Genomic DNA, 22,618 nt, shown 5'->3' on the forward strand with positions numbered 1-22,618 from the left:
CCCCATCTGTAAAATAAAGTTAATGGTACCAACCTCCTTCTGTAAAGTGCTTGAGATCTACAGATTAGAAAGGATGCGAGGCATAATTATTGTCCCAGAGGCTGGTAGACAGCTGTCTCCCACTACATTCATTATCCATCAGCACCTTTTTATAGTTTCATAGTTGGTAGGGTCGGAAGGGACCTGAGCAGATCATCAAGTGCGACCCCCTGCCTTGGCAGGAAAAAGTACTGGCGTCAAATGATGTCTTTTATTTGATGTCTTCTTACACAGGGCCATGGCTAAATCATTTTGCAGGCTGAAATTACAAAAGATAACCAGTTTAAAAGGGGAAAAAAGGGGATCTTTATTTCTTCAGCACAACATAAGTAACATTTGATGGTGCCTGTGACAAATAGCATTAATATCAAAACATTTGCAGGATAAAAAAAAAAAAAGATATGTGTGGATAACAAAACCATCCATAGCTGAAACATTGATATATAAAAAATTACCTTCAGTTACAAAAGAAACATCCCTCATAGGCACCTTGTTCTAGAATTGCCCGGTATAAGATTTCTCATTTCCCACACTCAGATGCAATCCTGCACTAGGCGGACTAGTGTTTTGATACAATATGGCATTTGTCAGGTTCCTAATGTGATAAATCCACTTTATGATCTAATTAGGAATAGGCAAAATACAGGCCATGAACTGGATCTGGCCTGCCAATTGATTGCATCTGGCCCACAGCTGCCTCACCCCTGCGGCACCTGCCTGGGGCCAAGTCATGCCTGCTCCCTCCCAGACCAGCTCATGCTATGTTCCCATCTGCACATGCCCCATGCCCACTGACAGTACCACCCCAGTCTCAGCCCTGGCTGGTGTGCACAGTTTCCCAGTTGAGGAGCTGCTGCTGCAGCTGCAGCCACAAAGCTACTGCTTGGTTCCCCCTGCCTCCAGTGGCTCCTCCTCTTCCTGCCCCTGCTGCGCCACTTCAGGGTAGGGGGGGAAGTCACAGCCAGTCAGCTCCTGCCTCCGTGTGTGGGGCTCTAGCTCCAGGGTGCCTTATACCCACTCAGCATGATGAGCAGCCACCTGTTGGTGGCCGAGTGGGTGGAAGGTGGGTGAGGGTTAGAGCTGGAGCCCTGTGCACTAGGACAGGAGCTGCCCAGCTGCAGAATCACCTCCCCACCCCACCCTCGAGCAGGGGCAGCCATGGGGCAGATGGGGGAGCAGAATGCACCAACTGGAGAAGCTGTGCTGAATGTACCTCCTGGCCCCCCACCCCTGGCTTCCAGGACCCAGCGCACAGGCAGCTGTTATGCAAGAGTAAGGTTTTATTTCGAGCTGTTATGCAATCACCTCTGTATACACTACTCAAAAAAACATAAATGAGGATAAACAGTGTATTTTGAAATAAAACATTATAGTAGGTGGCTGATTTTTAGTATATGATTTGTTTTTATCTGTGGTTTGTTAAAATGATACCTTCTGAAAGATTTTGTGTGGCCCTCAACAGCTCACTTAAACTCATTAAGTGGTGCACCAACCAAAGTAGTTGCTCACTCCTGATCTAACGGCATTTAGTATCCTGTTTTTATAAAACTAAAAAGAGCTGAATAATTGATAGTTAAAATCATGAACTGTAACTACATGACAGCAAAAGCACCTTTTCTCCTTCCTGAGGATTTTTATTGGATCTTTGTAATGCTGGAGCCATTCTCTTCTGTCCTCCATTAAAAAGAGAAAGAAAAACAACATAGTTATGCAATTATCTAATAGATAGGCTTGGCTCCAAAAAGGTACCTAATGAGTTACGAAAAACTGTTTGTCAAGCCAGTAATTACATCATTAGGAACAATTGTAAAGGAATTGTACCTCTTAGGTAAGTAGTGCACATTTTGTAAGTAACTAGTAAAAATGTGTATTTTGTTTTTCAGGTAAGTCCAAGGTGATTCATTTTTAAAGCTTCTTAAAATTAGTCAGCTACAGGAGAGTGAAAGGAAGCAGTCTGATTGCCCCTGATCCTATTGTTTTGTTCTCAGTAGTGGGTAGTTGAAAATAAATAATTAAGTGTTTGATGCTAGGGTGGTAGACATACCTGCTATGGCCACATTTAGACAAGCAGGGATGCCTGCTTGCAACAGCACAAATTTGTGTCACTACTTTGTACTTAAGGGCATGCCCCTGCACGTGCTTTCTTGCAGGACACATTGTCCCACTTTGGGCAAACTGCCCTTTTCCAGCTCCTCCCTGCTCCCGGTGCGCTGGCTCAGTCAGGGCACAAATGGAGCAGTAGAGACACTGGCTGGCAGCCAGAGCATCGTATTGGAGGACCAAGCCTCCATTTGTTGCAGCGCATGCTTTCACATGCTCTGCGTCAATTTTTTCTAAGGTGTTTTTTTTTTTTTTTTTTGCTACCAGGAAATCCTGGTATCAGATTTTGCCCCTGTGCTGCAGATTTGTGGTGTAGAGCATATTTTAACATTCCACACTTGCGGTTTGGGGTGCCACAAACTGCACATGCCTGCATGTGGGGACACAGTCTGTGACACTGTCTTTCCTTAATTCATATGTTTTCGTGCTCTTGGGGAAAATCTCTTATGCAAATCAATGCATACAGGTTTGCCAGGAAATGTGAAACCAGAAAAAGGAAGGATAGCATTTCCTCTGTGTGTGTGTGTGTGTCTTTATATCTAGATGTAGATATATCTATATTTGTCTTCAATATTAGCTGGCAGTTATCTTGTGTGCTGTGTAGCAATAAGTTTTTATTCCCCCTTGCCCCCAAGCAGGGATCAGTAGGAGGTATTGAATAGGGAGCAGCATTGTTCCTTGCATTCCCCTTTCTGGCCAGAGTCTCCCTCTCCCACCTTCTCCCCTTCCCCCCATTATTTCTGGTATTTGTATTCCACCTAGCACAAGGTGGCTCTGGTTCATAAATAGGGCTTCTAGGTGCATTGGTTCTACAAACAATACTCTTCCCTTTTTCTCCCCTTATCCTGCCCTCTGAACTCTTCAAGATCTTTTTTTTTTTTTTCAAATATTTTCCAGAACATACTTTGCTTAGCTTATGAGATTTAAGAAAGTTACCACCCCAGATAACAGAAATCTGTATAAATGGTGTATATATTAAGGATGAGCTGAGGAGCTAAGTATTTCCATGAAACTCAAAATGAAGGGACCAGTTATGTATCAAAAAAGGTATCGAATCAGGTATCCCATTAAGTGAAGTCAGATTACTTGTACTACAGTAAAAAATATGCTGAAAAGATAAACAGAGTTTATTACTAATATGTGCTATGCTACACACAATATGTAGTCATGGGGACAAATGGAGTTACTCCAGATTTACACAGCTGTATTAGAGACAAAATCTAGATCTCAGGATGAAGTTTTAAATCATCACATTTTGCTTTTATTTCTAAACTTCTTTAATTTCTCTCTTGTGATCTTGACTGACTTTAGAATCAATATGTCTGTATTTTAATGACATTCAGAAACTGTCTGATAGCTCTCCAACTTCTTTGCTTCTTAAAACATGGAGCATGCTTGCTGAAGAAATAGAAAGAAATATATTCTTAATGTTTTTTGTGTTTGCTAAATGGAGTTGTGGGAAATGATATCCTTGTAATTATGGCTTTGTTCAGACTTGTTGTCCACTCCCATTCCCCTTGGAATTAGCTACAGGCTGGCAAACTGCAGTAGCATTTATTTTATTCTTCTTCTTTCATATGGCTTTAGGACCAAGAGCTATCATCACTGTTCTAATTCCAAATTCCCCAACTAGACCATTTTTTTAAATACACACAAAGTATGATCAAAATGTTACTCTAAAATGGCAATGTTGCTAAAATATAAGGGTGAAACCTTAATTTTCAATTTAATTGGTTGTTTTTTCCCAATTTTGTCATTACTGAATGGACAAAAGCCTTACCTTCAATTAATTTGTGTAAGTTTGTAACAATGTGCAAACTTACTCATCTCTAATAAATTTCTTTATTTCTCAAATAAACAGCAATTTTTAATGGAAGACCTCTAAAAGTACATATTTATCTCTTTTGCTGTGGTGTTTTTTTTCAAATGGAAATGTGTGGATAATATTTGGAAACTTTTATTTATATAGGATGAATAAAATCTTTAGATAAAACCAAAAAATGCATCACCTTGACTACTGACTTAATAACAAGTGTTAATTTCAGATAAGAAGCCCTGTTTATTTCAGTCATGTTTCAGCACCTCCTTGCTTTTTGCAGTGAAGAGGGTTGTTGGGTAGGGGAGGGGGTTAAGATAATACAAGGGAAATGTAGGAGAAGAGAGACGCAGTACCTTACAAATGATAGGCCAGGTTCTGATCTTTCTGAATGGACAAAGTTTAACACAGCCCTGCTACCCATCTGAATTGTATACTTTTAAACCAACAGTGGAGCTTTTCTTAGTTTCTTACATGATGGATGCACTGTGGCAACCTTAATCAAAGTATGGACCACATAACAACACTGTCCTCTATTCAGATTTGATGGTGACATTCCAAAGATACATTCTCATTCCTCAAGACCATTAGATTGGTTACCTACCATAAACTGGATTTATAATTGTTGCTCCAAGGCAGCCATACAAAATAAGATTGCCTGATGGTCCAACACAATCTCCTGAAAAGCAGAGATTCTTTTTCTTCCCTTACACCACCACCATTGAGCGTGATGTTAAAAATGCTTCCTCAGGAACCTTCGTGGTTGAACATCACCACCCTGTATCCAGGAGTAAAACTAGAATTGGCATCTAAAAATACCTGTTCCCCACTCCCTTTTACCTTTTAGCCACTATAGGATCCTAAGTTTTATTCGGCTCCTGGTAGGGCTCATTTTTTAAAACGGGTGTTTGTATACTGGAAACACTAACAAACATTCCAAAATAAAATACCAATTTTGAATTTGTTTTTCCTCTTTATCTACCAGGTCCTTTAAAACCCTTTAGCTAGTGTTAAACATTAAATGCAGGATTTTTTTTAAACACTTGTTCTACTGGCAGCCACGTACTTTTGTGAGTTTAGTTTGAAATGTCTCTGAAGGGACTGTCAGAAGGTGGGATTAAAAGCAGGTCTTTCGAAGTGGGCAAGTCTAGAAATTAGGGTACCGCAAGTCATGAAATGCATAGAAATATCTGGATCATAGCATTTTATCTAGTAATCATAATATCCCCCTGTATTTGCTGCTGTTTCTATATGGTTACTGTGTAGTCATATGCAGAGGGAGAAAAAAATATTTGGGGGTGCTGAGTGAATGCTCAGCCTAACCCCCCCCCCTCCCCCCAGGGTGCGGGATGGGAGGAGTGGCTCCTGCCACTGTGCACACACTGGGAGGCATGGGGAACATCTGCCCCCGGATCTGCATGGGGCAGGGTAAGCTGCTACTGCAGGCTGGGGCCAGAGTTGCACCAGGCTTTTCCCAGCAGGGTGGGGTTAGGCCGCACTGAGCTTGGGGTGCTGTAAGAGCAGGTTGGGGAGGGCTATGGTGAATTTTGGGGTGGCTGCAGCCCCCCACCCATAGCCCCCTTCCCAGTGCTGCCGCTGTCTGCCCCAAGTGCGGCCTGGCCCTAGCCCACAGCAGCAGCCTGCCCTGCCTTGCACAGATCTGGGGGTGCATGACCCCCATGCCTCTCGGGGTGCACATAGCAGCAGGAGCTGTGCCCCCCAGATGAGCTGCTTGCGGCTCAGTCCCCTGCCCCGCCCTGGCTGTGTAGCGTCTGCCCCAGCCCCACTCCCACTCCCTCTCCCTCTCCCTCCTCACCCTTGCTGCAGCTGCTGGAAGCCCACAGCTGGGCTGCCTTGCGGTCCAACAGCTACCCTGCGTTTGTGGGGCTAAGCCCTGTTAGCCCCCACCTTCTGCCACCTGTGTGTGCAGTGTGGCTTATCTAAGGTTTTTACAGGAATCAGGGCTGAAGTCCCAGTTCCAAAACTAGCAGGAAACTCGATTGTTGTAGAGCCAGAATTCCACTGTTAGTTTTACATTTCTTGGCAGTCTCTTAACATCATGTTTATTTCATAGTCATGTTTCAGCACCTCTTTGCTTTTTGCAGTGAATAGGACTGTTGTGGTGGTAGGGGGGGTGGTTTTTAAGTAATACAAAGGAAATACAGGAGAAGAGAGATGCAGTGCATTTACTTACTATTTAATCACATCGTGGTTTGTGCACTTGTAGAACCTGACCCAGTCAATACATGCACGGGGGACTAATCTACAAAGGTGCTTTCATAAGTAAAGTCTCATGTACCTGCATAAGGGCTGTCAGATTTATACATATTGTACAGAATTTAAAATTACAAGTATAATTAGTGTCCCTTCTGCTGCCACATGGCAGCTTCAGGCAGGTCTGCAAATCTGGCAGTCTTTTGATTTGATTCTAGTACTTTTGTTTTTCAACCTCATGTTTTCTGTGTTGCACAGTGCACTGAATTCTGAACCACGCAGTCCAAAAAATTGTGAAATTCACATTGAGAACACAATAAGCCAAGAGGCAGTGTGCTACTGTTACTGGCGAATGACTTCCTCTCTGTGTCAAATTTGTTCAAAGCCTATTGAAGCTAATGGGAATCTTCCAGTTTTTTCCAGTTCGTATGATCATATCAAGTCTAAGCTCGTGAAACAACTTTGTTTTCATGTTATTTGAGCAGAAAATACATGAATTTCTTAGCTGGTGTTAAAAATGTATATACTTTTGGCCTACTAGACTGTTTTTATATTATATATAAAGATTTTCTTTCCTCCCATAATTCAACCTTTTTGAGCTCATGAAGAAAACTGGTTTGGAGAGGAACTCTTCAAATGCTGAAAAATAAAAACAAGCCTTATGCCTTAATGCTTTCTCAAAGCCAGCTATAGTTGTTACCATGCTGTATTCCTAAGCATGCAGGCCTGGTCAGAACTTTGGTGCTGTCTAGTGGCAAGTTACTGCATCTCACTTGTGCTGGCATAAGAATTGTCTGTGGAGGATTGTGAAAGATGATGTTAGATTACTATACAGAAATGTAGGATGGAGTTTGGAATGACTTATTCTTGCTGTTTCAAGTGCATGGGTATTTTCTTACGTTATATTATATTATGGCTTCATCTATCGACTTTGATTCTGTACATAAAAAGATATGCTAACAGAATTGCATCATTGCTAGAAGAATTGTATGTACAGAAACTAAGCTTTAGTGGTCTGTATAACGCACTTATATGCTGGTATAATGATTTCAGGAGACCTCTACAAGTTGTTAACTGTTTTGGTTAAAATAAAAAATTGGACCTGAATAGTTAAAAACCTAATGCCAATCTTAAGGCTCTGAGAAGCCCTATACCTTTGCAGTTCTGTAGATATGGTACCTACTATTAGTAAGTCTGAGGAGTTTGGAGGTGTAACACTGTCTGCATACATAAGTTGTACCTTTTTAAGTAAATATATTAAATCAGAAAAATCCCTTTAATGTGAACACAGGAATTGCAGTATGAAGTTGCCCTTTTTTCTTTTCAAGAAGGTTGGTGTAAGTCAGATGCAGCAGTTTAAATGTGATAAAATATCACATGCCTAATTTATAATAGTACAAAACCCATGTAAAAGGAGTTAAAATAATTTCATTCTGTCCCATACTTGTTTGTGATTTGGGAATGCATTTTCCTTGGTTATGCCAACAGTGTTGATTGGAGGGACATAATTCCAACAGATGTCATTCTTGGGGTGTGGTCCAATAAATGGAAAAAATGTTTGATTTACTTTTTCATGTATTTGGCACACTCACGGGCAGCACACTGACTAATCTACCCTACATGTTTAAAGTGCTATAATTTTTGGTTATGTGTGGAGTTTGTAACATCAGGCGCACACAGATCTATTTATATATACAACCTGTTTATATTTTTAAAAAATCAAACAAAAACCCTTTTATCTTCAGTAATCTCTTGTTCTGTAGAAATTATTATAGACTTTAGGTCTCAGTGTTTCTCTTCTTTACAGATATCAGTATTACCTGCAAGTGAAAAAGGATGTTCTTGATGGTCGATTACGTTCGTCATTAGATCAAGGAATCCGACTAGCTGGCTTAGCTGTGCAAGGTGAGTTAGCTGTTAAGCGAGGCTAACAAAGTTGCCTTTTTAATTTCAAGTATCTGTTTGCCAGAAGTCAGGTCACATCCAACTCATGTTAACACTGGTTAGTTATTCCACTGATTTTAGTACAAGTGAGATTGGGGTTTTTTTTTTTTTTGATGAATTACTTGTTCCTGCATAGGTAATGGGTTGTATGGTAGGTCTCATATGATGGGTATTTTTCACGCGAGCATAGGATTTTGCTAGATTACAAACAAACACAACAATTCAAGTTGGAGGGGGGAGGTTAACAATAACTGAAGTACTTTAGATATTATATTCGCATTTTCTTTTTGGTGTCATTCCCTTTGAAGCCAGAATAACAGTAGGATATAATTTGTACTTTAACTGAAATTTCCCTTTGCTATATATGGCACTTCCTATCAGAAGTACATGAACAGTTGTTGGTGGCTGTGATTTGTGGGTCAGTATTAATTCACAACAATTACATGACTCTCAGAAACAAAAGATCTTGCAATGCAACAGATTCTTGTGCCATTTTGAAGTCTGTTTTGAAAATTTGATCCTTAAACAGCCTTTGAATTCTGGCTCCGCTGATTTATGGAACAGTGGTTTTGGAGTGGAAATTTCTAGAGCTTTGTTGTTGATCTCTTGGGATAAGTACAGACAGTCAAAAAAGCCAAGGCTGAATCAATTCAATCTTTGCAGGTTATTTTAACCTGTGTAGCTTGAACAGATAAGCAAGTAAACAGACATTCACTATTGATTCCAGAATTCCTGCAGTATCCCAGCACAGAGGCCAGGGGGTGCCGGAGCATGGCTCGCTGCTCAGCTGGAGTAAACAGCTTGAGCCAAGACTAGCCCACCCATCCTGCAAGGGGGAGTGGTTGTTGGGGAGGTACAAAGCAAAGTATTAACTTGAATCTGGAGGGGATCTGGGACCAGAAGTTCAATAAACCAATTTAACCTAAATCAGTGAATTCTGATACTACTACACCCATCAAGGTTTATATTAAACCAGTTTCAGCCATTTTGAAAGTGGTTTATGTTCACTGACTTCTGTTGTGTTATAGATTTTAACTGGTTTCTGATTACTTATACCAGTTAGTGTGTAATTCTGTCCCTCGCCTTGCAACTTCTGTTTCTACTGAGTCTGATGGTTAGAACAAGGAACTGGCTGTAGAGAACTCTATATAGTTTCTGACTTCCACTTATCTTTCCTACACCATTTACAGACTTTTTATGGACTGATTTTTTTTTCATAGTTGCTGAGTATCTGTCATTACCACTGACATCAGTGGGAGTGGCCAGTGCTCAGCACCTTGTAAACCAGGTCATTAGCACCCTTTGATCCTCATTTTTTATCTATATTATAGAAATACTAGTTATCACCTGTTTAAATCACTTTGAATTCCCAGGATGAAAATTGTTAGATGTGTTGACAGTAGCGCTGTTAAGAATGTTGATATAATCTTTGCTACAATTGGTGTAAAGACATTATGGTGTCCTTGTGAGGATTTTAAAAACAAAGGGAAAAGTAAATGCTAATATTTCTATGGAATGAATATTGCTTTGAAATCTGTTTGTGCAATGGAAAAAGACAAATTTGCACTAAACTTTGCATCATGGCTTCATGAAGTTTTCCAAAGTATAAATGTGAGAACTTGGTGATGGACACACAGCAGACTCTGTTACCCTTAGGATTTGGGACCCTTCCACTAGCTTTATGATTGCCTCACTCACCATGTAATTGTCCTTGATGCTACCTTTTGTAACTCATTTATTATAACCACTTTTTTCTGTGAATTTTCTGCATAATCTGTTATCTTAACAGAAGCCACATCAGAAATATGCTCTATTTTTTCTTGCTTTTTTCATAACATCATCATGCTCTCTCTCAACCAATGCATGCAACCCACTAGAAATACTTAGAATATACTCAGGATCCTTTTTTTTTAATTACATGTTTGGTTAAAATAAGTCTGTGGTAAAAACAAAACAAAACAGTATTTTTGGCACCCTGTAATATGTGAAATTATCTAAACACTTTGCAAGAATGTTTACCTAATGTAATTTATGATGGGGATTTCCAGCTTTTATAACATGAAAATCTTTTAGATAGAATATGATCTGGTTCAACTGAAATGAAATGAAAATCTCCCAGAAAGTTACTACTTAGATGTCAGTTGCTGTATATTTAACAAGTAGAGGTTTGTTTTGTTTTTAAAGAATTTTAGGAAATTGGTTCCTTAGGTAGCTAACTGAGTTTTAGAAAGAGCCACTTAACAAATTTTGGTGAACTGTCAAGGGCTGCATACACAAAATATTTCAGAATATATCATTTTAACAAATTATAGATAAAAACATATACTAAAATTAACCATCTACTATAACATTTTTAAATTTTATTACAAAACTATTTTTGTCCTGTTTTAGGGTTTTTTGAGTAGTGTATATAGAGGTGATTGTATAATGTCTCAAAATAAAGTCTTACTCTTGTATATTATGTGTGGGGAAGGGGGGGTGTAGGGAGGGTGTGTATGCATGTCGGGGGGGCTTCCCACATGCTAGGTTTTGGGTGCTGGCCGGGAGCGGGGAGGGAGTGGGGAAGAAGGGGCAGGTGCAGCAGAGCTCTCCTGGGCTGTGCATTGGGCCCAAGGCCACCCCCGTGATGCTTTGGATGAGGCGGAGCTCTCCCAGGGCAGCCCACATCACTCTCCCATCTGCACCCACCGTCCACCGTGTGCCCACTGATGGCACAGCCCCAGCCGCATCCCCTACCAGCTTGCACAGCTTCCTAGTGGACCTGCTTTCACTGCTGCTGCAGCTGCCCAGGTACTGCTTGGGTCCCCTGACCTCCAGCAACTCCTTTTCCTCCTCCTGCTTTTGCTGCACCAATTTAGGTGAGGGGAAGCTGCAGCTGGGCACCTCCTGCCCCAGGGCTCCAGCTCCTGGCTGCCCTGCACCCATGCAGCCACCTACAGGTGGCTGCTCATCACACTGGCTGGGCAGAGTGAGTGGCTGAGAGTTAGAGCTCTGCATGCTGGAGCAGGAGCCACCCACTGCAGCTTCCCCCCCCCCCAGCCTGGAGCAGTGCAGTAGGGGCAGGAGGAGGAGGAGCTGCTGGAGGCAGGGGGAGCCAATCAGTACCTGGGCAGCTGCAGGAGCAACCCCACTGGGAAGTTGTCCATGCTAGCAAATGCTGGGGCTGGGGCTGGGGCTGGGGCTGGGGCAGTGCCATTGGCAGGTGCTGGTGGAAGTGCGGCGCAGGCTGCTCAGGGTGGGAGCAAGCATGGCTCAGCCCATGCCAAGTGCCTCAGGGGCAGCTTTGGGCCAGATACAATTATCTAGTGGGCTGGATTTTGCTCGCTCCTGTTCTACAGGTTATCTGTTGGTGCTTTCCAGCCTTTTGTAAGTGCCTGTGACTCCTTATTCTTTGTGTAGAGTATGTAGGTGCCTAAGTCTCTCAGTAAGTCTTGGGTACTTACAATGTCTGTCCATTGACTGTGAAGGAGCTTAAGTATCTGTCCTGATCACAGGTGAATCACTGTCCTGGTACAAGATGTTTGGTACTTGGTGTTTCAGTGTCCAAGTGAAGGAATCTAAGGAACCAATTTGAACCTTACCCATAGCCTTAGGAAACACTTTCAAAACTCCATTATTTTAAGAATGTTTAACCAGCAACAGTTTTTAGCAGGGTGATGTGGATGAATAAGTGCAATGTTGTGAATATTAAGATCATATTAATGCTCTCATGGATGGAAAGTTAGATGGGGTTAAGATAAAAAGCAAGAAGGTAAAGAATAGATGAAATCCAGTACGAGACTAGAGAGCATGGCAGTAGTTTTTGACTAGCCCAGTATATCAGTCGCAGAAGGAAAGTCCAAGTTTTCATAAATCTGCTAGTCATTGGTACTTAATCTGTAACAATTAATAGAACTGGATAGAAGATTTGGCCTCTTGGGTTGTTAATCCAACAACTCTACTATGTTGGGGGAGGGTGAGCATGCATTAGATCAGAGGGAGCTATGACCAGATGATCTCACCAGGATCTTTGTGGAGTAGCAAGAGCCTCATGCAGGCATTTGTCAGGAGTGATCTCTATATGCCGGTTGGGTATTGCAATAGAGACTGGCCCAGGTGGGTAGGGAGGGAGAAGTTGTTCCTGGCATAATTGCATAGACCAGCTTTATCTGGACCTTTGTGGACAACAGTACTAGTCTGAGCCTGCAGATTCAAAACAAAAAAACCAGCCTGTTTTAAAATTTGTTGCAGTACTAAAACTTGGCTTTTAAGGCCATGATTCTGAAAAAACGTGTCTTAGGTGAGACAGTTGACACACGTAAAATTAAGCATGTGCTTGTAAAACTGAGTGAGACCTTAATAACCGTGGAAAGTACTGTATTTAAAAAAAACAGTAAATGTGTTGTTTTTTCCAGCGGATTTTGGAGACCACAATCAGTTTGAATCTCATGACTTCCTCCGAGAATACATCTTATTTCCTATGGTGAGTTGTATTTTTTCTTGTATTTCCTAGTCTCATACGAGTAATTTCTCCGTGTCTCAGATGCAGGCTTGTTGATAGCTCAAAGGTGTTTAGGGGATGTTTTTGGGGGGGGGGTTGAGGGGGGGGAGGGGGGTTTAATGACTAAAATAAGCATGGCCTCCAAAGAGATTTTTATTTCATTGGCTAAAGGAATACATGGAATGTAACTTTAACCCCTTTTGAGCCAGATTTCTAGTTACTGAAACTATGCTTATATGGCCTCTGGAGTGAGCCCAGGGACACTGTTGAAAGATGCCTACACGCTCCAGGTGTGCTTGATCCCATAGCCTCAGCCAGGGAGATGGCTGAGATGCCTGCCCCTTGACTGTCTGGAGAGCCCAAGCACTGCGCTGAAGTGCGTGTTGAGTGTTGCTCAGACACTCATCCAAGTCTTTCTTTGTTGCCTAACATGTGGGCTTGGTTGCACGTGGAGTGGAGGCAAGTGGCTGATACTTATCTTTCAGTGGCACTTGGGCTTGCTTTGGAGGCTGCCTAGGCACTGGGAGCAGGTTTCAGCAGGAGAGAGCTATTTGACCAGTGTGTAGAGCTTTTAGCTTAATCTTACTAGGCATGTCATAATTGTATGCATTGAACTTAAGCCTGAAGAAACACTGAATCAGCGCTCCAGAATTAGACCTACAATAAATAAGTGTCCACTATATTTTAGTATAATTCTGACACTAGCCAGTCATTCACAATATTAAACAAAATGCTTCATGTCCATTGATAGAATCTGCATAAAAATGTCAAATTCATGCCATGGAGTAGGGTGGAGGGAAGGGTGGCCAATAAATTGTTTATGGGTGATTTTAAAAGCTTGGACCAGTGAATTCACAACCACAGTTTGAAAGATCTTAAGATTCTTTGCAAGTTAAAACTAAATATGTAGGGATACGGAAACCCTAGGCATTTACATTTGACTAGGTAAAAAGGGTGTGAAAATCACACCAGGTAAAAAGGGTTTTTACATGCATGTAAGAAACCATGTGCTGTGTATGCTAAGGCAGACCATGTACAGCTTCCATTAAAGAACTGGTACTGCAATCACTAATAGAGATTTTGTTTTCATTAGGCTTTCTTTCATTAATTGCTTGTAGTTTTAGGCTAGCTGTATCAGAGGTGTTTGATTTTTCATTGTCTGTAAAGTATATTGGAAGACTGGGGCTAGCAAATCTGCTGCATTTCAAATTATTGCCCTTCTCATGAGCACTTTCAATATGCTGAAATGAGGTTTCTTTCATTAAAATTTGAGATGGATCTGGGCTTTAGTTTAGATTTTGAGCAAAATTTCTTCATGATCCGGACAAGTTTCGGATCCAGTGTTCTTGGGATCAGTATCTTAGAACTTTTGTGCCCTCTGATTTCTCCTTTGGGGCTTGTTCAGTGTTTGCAGTATCTTCCCTCCTATTTCTATTGCTATTACTAAATTTCTTCAAAGCCAAAGAGATGTATTTTTCTGCTTCCCAAGACTGATCTACCAGTCTTGTCACCTTCTTTGCATCCTTTCTTTCTCAGAGCAGATTGAGGTGACAGGATGCATCTATACGTTCATTAATATGCTTTTGGTAATGCTCATTAAATTTAGTACCTCCATTGTGAGGTACTAGAAAAAGGTGCATTGATCTATTTTAATGTGCATTAGCAAAAGAGCATGGTTTTTGTGATATTTTAATGTGCATTAAAATAAGCTACTATGCATTAAAGCACACATGTAGACATGCCCACAGTGGTAAATATCTCTACTAGTACTGTAAACATTGCTAACTTTTGTAGAGCTATATAGTCCTAGAACAGCGGTGAGGGGATTTCAGCTACTTTCCGGCACTGACAGAAGTTTGAAAAGGAACATTGCTTTAGTAAAAAATTCATTAGTGAAGTGGGCTGATGAATGGGGGAGGGGCAGCTGCATTTGGATTGTGTTTGATGTTGGGAAGCTACAGTATGTGTCAAATGCCATTTCTTCAGCAATGAAAAGAACAAAGTTATGTACACAGAACACCCCACAGGTGTGTAGCTGTGTACAGGCACGTACCAGGCCATTTTTCATTAGCACACTACCACTTTCACATTTTTCTGTGGCAGAAACAAATATCGCAGGGAGGCCCCTATTGAGCAAGAAACAGACAGCATAGTCAAATGTAAGGTACACAGCCTTGAGGCTTACTTTTTTTTTTTAATAAATATCATCACTTTGAGGTTTTGCTAGGTAACTTTTTCAGCTTCCTTTTTTGCTTTGAGTTTATGACCAGGTTTTCTTTATTATCTTGCCCCAACTTATTCAAGAGTTATTCCACCACACATACTACTAAACTTCAAGACCATGCAACCATTTCCTAGTTAGCAGTGTGTTGAAAACACAAGAGGGTTTTATGGTCTTCTGATTAAAGAAACTGCAGTGCTTTTGGTTCTCTTCATTTAAAACATACAAAAGTAAGAAAAGTCCGTTCTGTTCTATATTAGGGCATATATTTCTAGTCCTTATTCATTTCAAGTTAACAATATCATTAACATTTCCCAACCCTCACATTTTCCCTGACAGCTGCAGGATGCTATCCTTGTATACATATTGGTAATAATAATAAAATCAGATTTTTGTTGCAATCAATATTGGGTGTCTTTACTGTATCATCGCAAACTTAGAAAGGTGGGAAATTTAAAACGTGCCATCATAATGGGTATCTTGCATCTCATTCTTTGGTGATTTTCTTTATTAAAACTTCTGCCCATTTGTATTCTTACAGGACTGGACGCAAGATGAAGCAGTCCTAGAGGAGCTGACTCAAAAAGTAGCTCAGGAACACAGAGCTCATTGGTAAGCTCCAAAATATTAAGGTACAGACCTTTTTCTTCCTGCTTACCCGCCAGTGGTAAGGTAGCCTAGGTACATAAAAGTCTTCTGCTGTTTTCACTTAGGTTCTTACTGAGTTTGTTACAAAAAGGTTAATCTGACTTTCACACAGTTTGTAAATGTCAGTGGCCCTGGAACACACACTGCATATATTTAAAATGCACGCAGCAGAAGAGCCTGTCATTTATTTCAGTATGATGCAAATGAAAGCAATTCCAGTGGATGCTTATCAGGCTGACTTTGAGTCTCTTTTCTACAGAAAAGATCTATTAGGATCCAATGGTTCTGAATTATACCTGTGAAAATTAGACTATGCCCCAAGACAAATATCCTTTCTGCATAAGCAAGCTTGAACACTTGGGTAACAGTAGTGTGACCTTGGGAGGTCAGTGAAAATGCTGTACTTTGTGGAGAGCACTACTCTTCTGAGTGTGCTAAAGCCTATTTCTATATCTGGAAATTACTTGAAATATTAACTTGGAAATCTGCAGCTAAACCCTTTGGACACCCCCTTCCTCAGTGTATATATAAACAGGGCAAACTGCATCCCGCTTTCTAGTAAACTAATTCCACCACAGTGGGTGGAGTTCCTCTGTACATCCCCCACAACTTACTCTTACACTTTCCTACCTATAAATCCTGGCAGAGAGGAATGAAAATATGTTCTTAGAGTTGAGACCAGATGGAGAATCCCAGACCTGTAACTGGAGTGTGCACACACAGACACACACCTATGCACACACTTCTCTCTCTTCTGTGTCCAGCATCAGCATTGGATTGGGCAGAGGATCTGTCCCAATATTTAAAAAGTCTCTTACATTTTGGTGCCTCCATTTTTGAGTGACCAATAGCAATATTTGTGGCCTTGTTTTCCTGAGTGCCCTTAACTTCAACTAACTTTCATAACTCATTGAAAATATAAAGCATCCCAATTTAGTGGGGGACTTTAAGTATTGCCAAAGCGCAGAAGAAAGATGCCTCTGTCAGAGGTATAGGTATGATCAATCTGGAATCAATGTAAGGATCTACAGTTTTAAGTTTGCTCCCGTGTTCCATGGCTGTTAGGTGACATGTCTGCTGTGAGACCTTCCAGTGCTACCTATGGTAACAAAACTCAAAACAGAGGTTAACAAGGAGAGCAAATTATGATGTTACCCTTAGTGTATTACATGCTCAGTATGATGGCTTGCAGGCCAGCAAAGACTGGGGACCACTAACCTATACCCATTTCTCAGTCATGTCAACTCCTGACCTGGTGGCTGGTTACTGAATAGCAACCTTCTCCAGCATCCTCAGCATACTGAATGCCTTCTCCAGCATCCTCCCCATTATCCTAGAGTTAGGCATAGTCCTTCCTCATTTTTTTTATTAGAAGTCTTTCATGATTCCTGACAGTGGGTTTATCTACACATACATTAATGTGCCATTAGTACTGCACAATATGTTTAGTACCTCTAATATGAGGCACTAACTAAATGCACAGTAGTGGGCTACTATAGCATAGTAGGGCTGTGTGAAATTTCGCTGGCGGTTTTGTTTCAGTACTGTTTTGACTCATTTCGAGCTTGAAACAGTAAAATCAAAATGAAACAGAGAGCTTCAAAACAGCCTTGAAACAAAACGAGGCAAGTCTAAAAGTTTCAAAGCTCAAGCTGGGCTTGCCTGCAAGGAAACAGAAACTAAAGTAAGGAGAAGGGGTGGGGGGGAAGGAGCGTGCTCATTACTGACTGTGTAGCTGGCCAGTGACTGTTATCCTTTCCTGAGGTCCCATCCAATCCCAGTGCTCTGGGGGAGGGATGGAAAAACTGCATAAAAGGCAGCATTGTTTGAACTGCCCTGCTTTCTGCCTTGGTGTCAGCTGAGTGAGGGTGCACCTTAATACTCATACAGTGTCACCCACCCATGTCTCAAGTTCTGCCTGTTAGCAGCTAGGGGTGCAGGACCCTAGAGCCCAGACTCCCCCTGCACCTACCTCCTTGACACCTGGCAGGCTTCGTGGCCACAGCAGGGCCTAGCTGGCCTGCAGTTTTCACCCCTCATGCCCCAAGACAGACACAGTCCCACAAGCACTATGTCACGGGTTTTGCCTGTCAGCAGCCAGAGGTGCAGGGCCCCAGAACTCGGAACCCCTGCACCTATCTACTTGAAACTTGGCAGGCTTCGTGGCATCAGCAGGGGCTAGCATGCCTGCAGTTTTGAGCCCACTGTGGCTTAACGCATACCCATGACATGAGTTTTTTGCTTTCAAGACTTTGAGGTGCAGTTTCCCTGACACCCTGCACCTATCTCCTTGGATCTTGGCAGGCTTTATGCCCTCAGAAAGGGCTACCATTCCTGCAAGTTTCATCCACATCAGGCCAGAAATGACAAAAGTTATAGGCTGTTTCAAGCTTCCCTATTATAGCCTATGGACAAAACATCGAAACAGCAAAACTGTTTTAACTGAACAAAACGGAACGGCAGTTTCAAATTGAAACAAAATTTGAAATGAAACACTGTTCCGTTGAAACATCAAAACACAAGTCAAAACACAGTGGTGCTGTTTCGCACAGCCCTGTTGCGTGGTAGCAACAGCACACATTCTTTTCATAACGCTTAATGCGCAGTAAACTAATTCTGCTGCTCATTATTAGCGCAATAGCACAGTTTTTGCTGTGACCTACTAATGCACAGTAGGATTAGTCTGTTGTGCATTGTCTTGTGTAGATGTGCCCAGCTTGAAGAAATATATTTCTCACGTTAGACTAGGGTTGCTTCAACCCAGAGAGGAGTCATGAAACGTCAGGCATGAAGTATGGAAATAGTGGAAATCATTATTACTTTCTAGAATGAAGAAAATCTTTCTCTTCCCTCATATACATTTTCTTTGCTCTTACTTTAACAGTGAATGTAAAGGAGTCATCAAAACTTTTGACATTGATTGATGGGTCCCCAATCTGAAAAGCTTGAGAATTGCACTTTTTAAATACTTAAGTAGCTCTCTGTCACATTGGTTATCCAGTTGCTTCTCTCTAGATTGACTGTGCTGTCTGCCTCCCACTAGAGGCAGGATAGATAATGCACTAAATTATCATCATGTTGACCAGTGATGATCTGTTGATTTTTACTATATGTTTTTTGTCAGCATCTCAGAGGTATCTTCTACAGAGGATTGTGGATTTGACATTTTCCGGTTGCCTTCTTAATTTGACTTGTAATGCTGAACAATTTTTTCCCATTTCTGTGCTTTAATTGTAGTGGCATACCAGCAGCAGATGCTGAACTTATGTACATAAAGGAGGTAGAACGTCTTGATGGTTTTGGACTGGAAAGTTTCCCTGTGAAGGTATAGTGTTGTTATTTATATAGCTTTCCTCCCCTCCAAATTAGGTAACAGAGAGCTCTCTGAGATGTATATAACTCACATAAATAAAAATCACACCTATTGATCCAAGAGACAAAGGAACCCTGTAGTATCCCAGAAGATTCAGAATGGAAGTAGTTTGTAGTGGTTAGAACGGGCATTCCTGGGTTAGAACATCCTACATTTGTTTACTGCCCAGCCCCTTCACTGCTCTCTTACCCATGTTCAAAATGAATCTGAAATGGTGATAAATAAAAAAAAAAGGTAGCACTTTTCATCCATTTTACACCAAGGGACGTTATTGCTTCAGGTGCAAGGCAATCACAATTCGAGCAACCCAATTATATCCCAGCATTGCCATTGGCTTGGTGGGTAGGTGACCTTTGGCATTTCTCTCTACTTCCCCAGTTGTAAAATGGCATAAAAACACTTACTGACTTCACAGGAGACTTGTGAGATTTTATTAGCAAAGATAGGATATTTAGATATATATTTTTATGATTGCACCAGGTGCTGTAAACCAGAAGCAGAGTAATGACTTGGCCAACAATTGCTTTTTCAGCTTTTTTAATGGATTTTTTTCCATTTTATGCCGCAATACTTGAATTTTTAATCAGTTTTCTGTATCTTAATGACCCAGGTGGCCAAGTGAAAGCTGGTCAGGATTGAACAGCACATGTTACCATGATTGGCTAAAGTGCTGAAAAACTGAAGAAAACTCTTGCCTCGCTCCAAAATTTCAACTCATTATTCTTTCTATTTTTGGGGGTGACCTGATAACCAGGCCCCCTTTTAACCAAACTTCTTAAGAAAAGGCCATTGTTTTGGTTCAGGTAGTGTTGATCATAAAATAGAAAAGAACCTTTTAGATAGCCAAAAGGGACAGGACAAACAAGCTGCCTGACTGCATTCTGGATCTTGTGAGTACATCCACTGAAGTTAATAGTTTCTGCACTGGAAGGCAGGAATTATGTGGTTGTCTGATGTCAGATCTTTGTGCAGCTGAAAGAAATCAAAGGTTTTGCTTTGGGATTAATTCACATTAAAACTCTGTGCTGTGGCAAATTGTTTCCTTAAAGTTTTTCATTCTGCTGGACTGTTGTTGGTTGCTATGAAGTTAAGCACTGACAGTATGTGCTACGCAAAACACACACAAAAAAAATCATGCCTACCCTGAAGAGCTAGCAGATTAAATTTGTGGACAAAAACAAATGTACTGGATACCCAAGGGACTTTTCTTTCAGAGGCAAGCACAAAAGCTGATTCACTGTCCATGAAAAAAACAAAAAAACACAAAAAAATCCCCTCCTCCTACCCCATTCCTCATCTCTCCACTTATTACAGCTGTTTTGGTGACTAAGCAGAAAACCTCCAAGCCACAGCAGACTTTGAGTATAATTTGAAGAATCTTGGTTTATACAGTATTGGAAATGAGTGTGTGGGTAGGACTTGAAAAATGTACAAGATGCTTGCTTGCCAGAGACCTAACCCTTACTAGTTAGAAACAGAAATATATGTATGTGTGGCACCAGGCCAGTGAATGCTAGGGCAAAATCCAGACCTCCTCTGCGTCTTCTGGGAGGCCCACCTACATATTGTGAAAACGGGCAGAGGGCAAGGATTTCTGACATGGGCTAGGGACAGAAATTACATGTAAACTGGTATAAATGATCAAAAACCGGTTCTAACCTGTAACACAACAGAAGTTCAGTCCAGTATACATAAACCGCGTTTCAAAATGGCCAAAACCAGTTAAAGATAAACCTGGATGTAGTATCAGACTTAACTGATTTAGGTTAAATTGGTCTGTCCTGGATCCCCTTCAGATTCAAGTTAACTCACAGTTCCCCAGCATCCCAGGATGCCTTGCACCTTCCCCTGCAAACCCCACTTCAAAGGGTGGGCGGGCTAGCCTTGGCCCAAGCTGTTTATTCCAGCTGAGCAAGGAGGTGTGCTGTAGTGCCCCCTGGCTTCTGCCCTGCATCACTGCAGGCATCTGGCTGCGTTTCTGGAATCAAAAGTGCATGTGTGTTTACTTGCTTGTCACTTCGATCTATGCAGTTTAGACTGACTTGGGAAAATTTAAATGATTCATCCTTGGGCTTTTTGACTCTCTGTATTTAGCCATGATGTCCCTCAACACCTACAGGATATTACTAAGGTCTTAGCGTTAGGCCACTGAACCTGAGATTTTGCAGCTTCTGCATGGTGAAAGGGAAATGGAACTCTCTTTTACAGTATGGTGAATAATGGATGTTTTTTCAGTTCAGTGGCTGGGGGAAAAATAGTCAAAAAGTAGCGGGGGAAGTATATTTTGGTGATCAGCCCAAAAGTTCTTGTACAAGACAAAATGAAATTTTTTTTGCTTGTTTGTTTTTTTTAAATGTAGGGTTACTTTTAAATCAAAGCGTCACTTCCAAACAAAGAGTCAGTTTCATTTAGAAGATGTCAGAATGAAAAATATTGTCATTTCCTAAATGAAGCACTAAGTTTTGAAAAATGTTGTTGTGAAATATTTAGACTTCTTCAAAATATCTCTTCCTATCATTTGGAAGAAACTGTTTGCCAAATTCATCCTGATTTCACAAATAACATGGGTCCCTCCAGAATCGTATCTTCAGAAAATTTACTATTCACTAAACCATCCCCCCCACCACACACACACACAAACACTTTTCGTTTGGTATGTTTTCAGAGGTGGAGGGTAGATCTCCCTTTACATGCAGAAATATACCCTTAGCCCTTGATGAAAAAGTCTTAAGTTACCGCTTTCAATTTAATCTGTTGTGGGGTGAGAGAACACATGCTAATGTATGTTTTGGAGAAGTTGACATGGAAGAGCACACCACCTTCCACCTCACAGTAAGTCAGTCTTGCCCCTTTTTATGAATATGAGCTATAGATTCTGCAGGAATTTAGTGGTTTAGGTGTTAATCCTCATGAGGCTTTCTACTTGGTGCTGAACAATAATCGGAGGCACAAAGTGACTGTGTAAAGTTGGACAAGTAGAAATGTTGTATGTCAAAGAATTGAATTTGTAACATGAGAATCTTTTCAAATAAACTATGATCCACTGCCTATTGTAAAAGTAATTCTTGATAATCGTTAAATGGTGTTTTCCATTTGAAAAGCATTGTACAGTGGTCTCGGGATACAGGTAAGTATCATCTCCTTTGTACAGAAGAGTACATTGAGGCAAAGCCAAATATCATTGTATATTATTTTTTCCCATCATGAGAAGCCATGTACTTTGTTATTTATACCTGTGAATAGTGGATTGCACCCACAAATCAGATATTTAACATCTAAGCTGCATAAATTGTCCCGTTTTTAAAAATGGAGGCCCATTTATGGCTAGATGAAAATGTGGCCACAAAGGTCAAGTGAATGTGTCAAAACCTTATCGTATGGACTAGCAGATGTTTCTGATTTTTTCTAGAGTTCTCCTAGAACAGGGGTTGTTAGTCTATGGCCCACACGCTGAATTCAGCCCACAGAGCCATTAGATTTGGACTTTGGAGCTGGGGGCTTCAGCAGCAGTGACTTTATCTGGCGGAGAAGGTGGCAGCAGATAGATCTTAGGGCCAGCTTATCTTGGACCTGAGCTGGGTCATTTCGGCCAACCGCCAAAAAGCATTGCTGACTGCTGTCCTAGGGCATGCTTTGCCGTTCCATTCAGTAATCCTTTTAGCCATGTTGTTTTGTGTTCATGATACTTATTTTGAATTATTTTTCAAATATCTTATATGTGAGAAACAACAGCTGTATGTGCGTTTTAGTTTTTTGGTTAAACTACAAAAAACTACCTGTGAA

At 41.1% G+C, this 22,618-nt stretch overlaps 1 protein-coding gene across 3 annotated transcripts in view; it reads left to right on the forward strand.

The window, feature by feature from the left end:
• PTPN14 (protein tyrosine phosphatase non-receptor type 14) overlaps nucleotides 1-22,618 on the forward strand; it is a 170,488-nt gene that overhangs the window by 110,009 nt on the left and 37,861 nt on the right. For all 3 annotated transcript variants that reach the window (XM_090049008.1, XM_090049018.1, XM_090049027.1), the window contains exons 4-7: nucleotides 7,977-8,074; nucleotides 12,508-12,575; nucleotides 15,356-15,426; nucleotides 18,700-18,787. In XM_090049008.1, the coding sequence (XP_089905134.1) occupies nucleotides 7,977-8,074; nucleotides 12,508-12,575; nucleotides 15,356-15,426; nucleotides 18,700-18,787 (325 nt within the window). The remainder of the gene's footprint in view (nucleotides 1-7,976; nucleotides 8,075-12,507; nucleotides 12,576-15,355; nucleotides 15,427-18,699; nucleotides 18,788-22,618) is intronic.

The sequence above is a fragment of the Crocodylus siamensis genome, chromosome 1 (genome assembly GCF_052110815.1).
Source record: "Crocodylus siamensis isolate JL-2025a chromosome 1, ASM5211081v1, whole genome shotgun sequence".
Taxonomy (NCBI): Eukaryota; Metazoa; Chordata; order Crocodylia; family Crocodylidae; genus Crocodylus; species Crocodylus siamensis.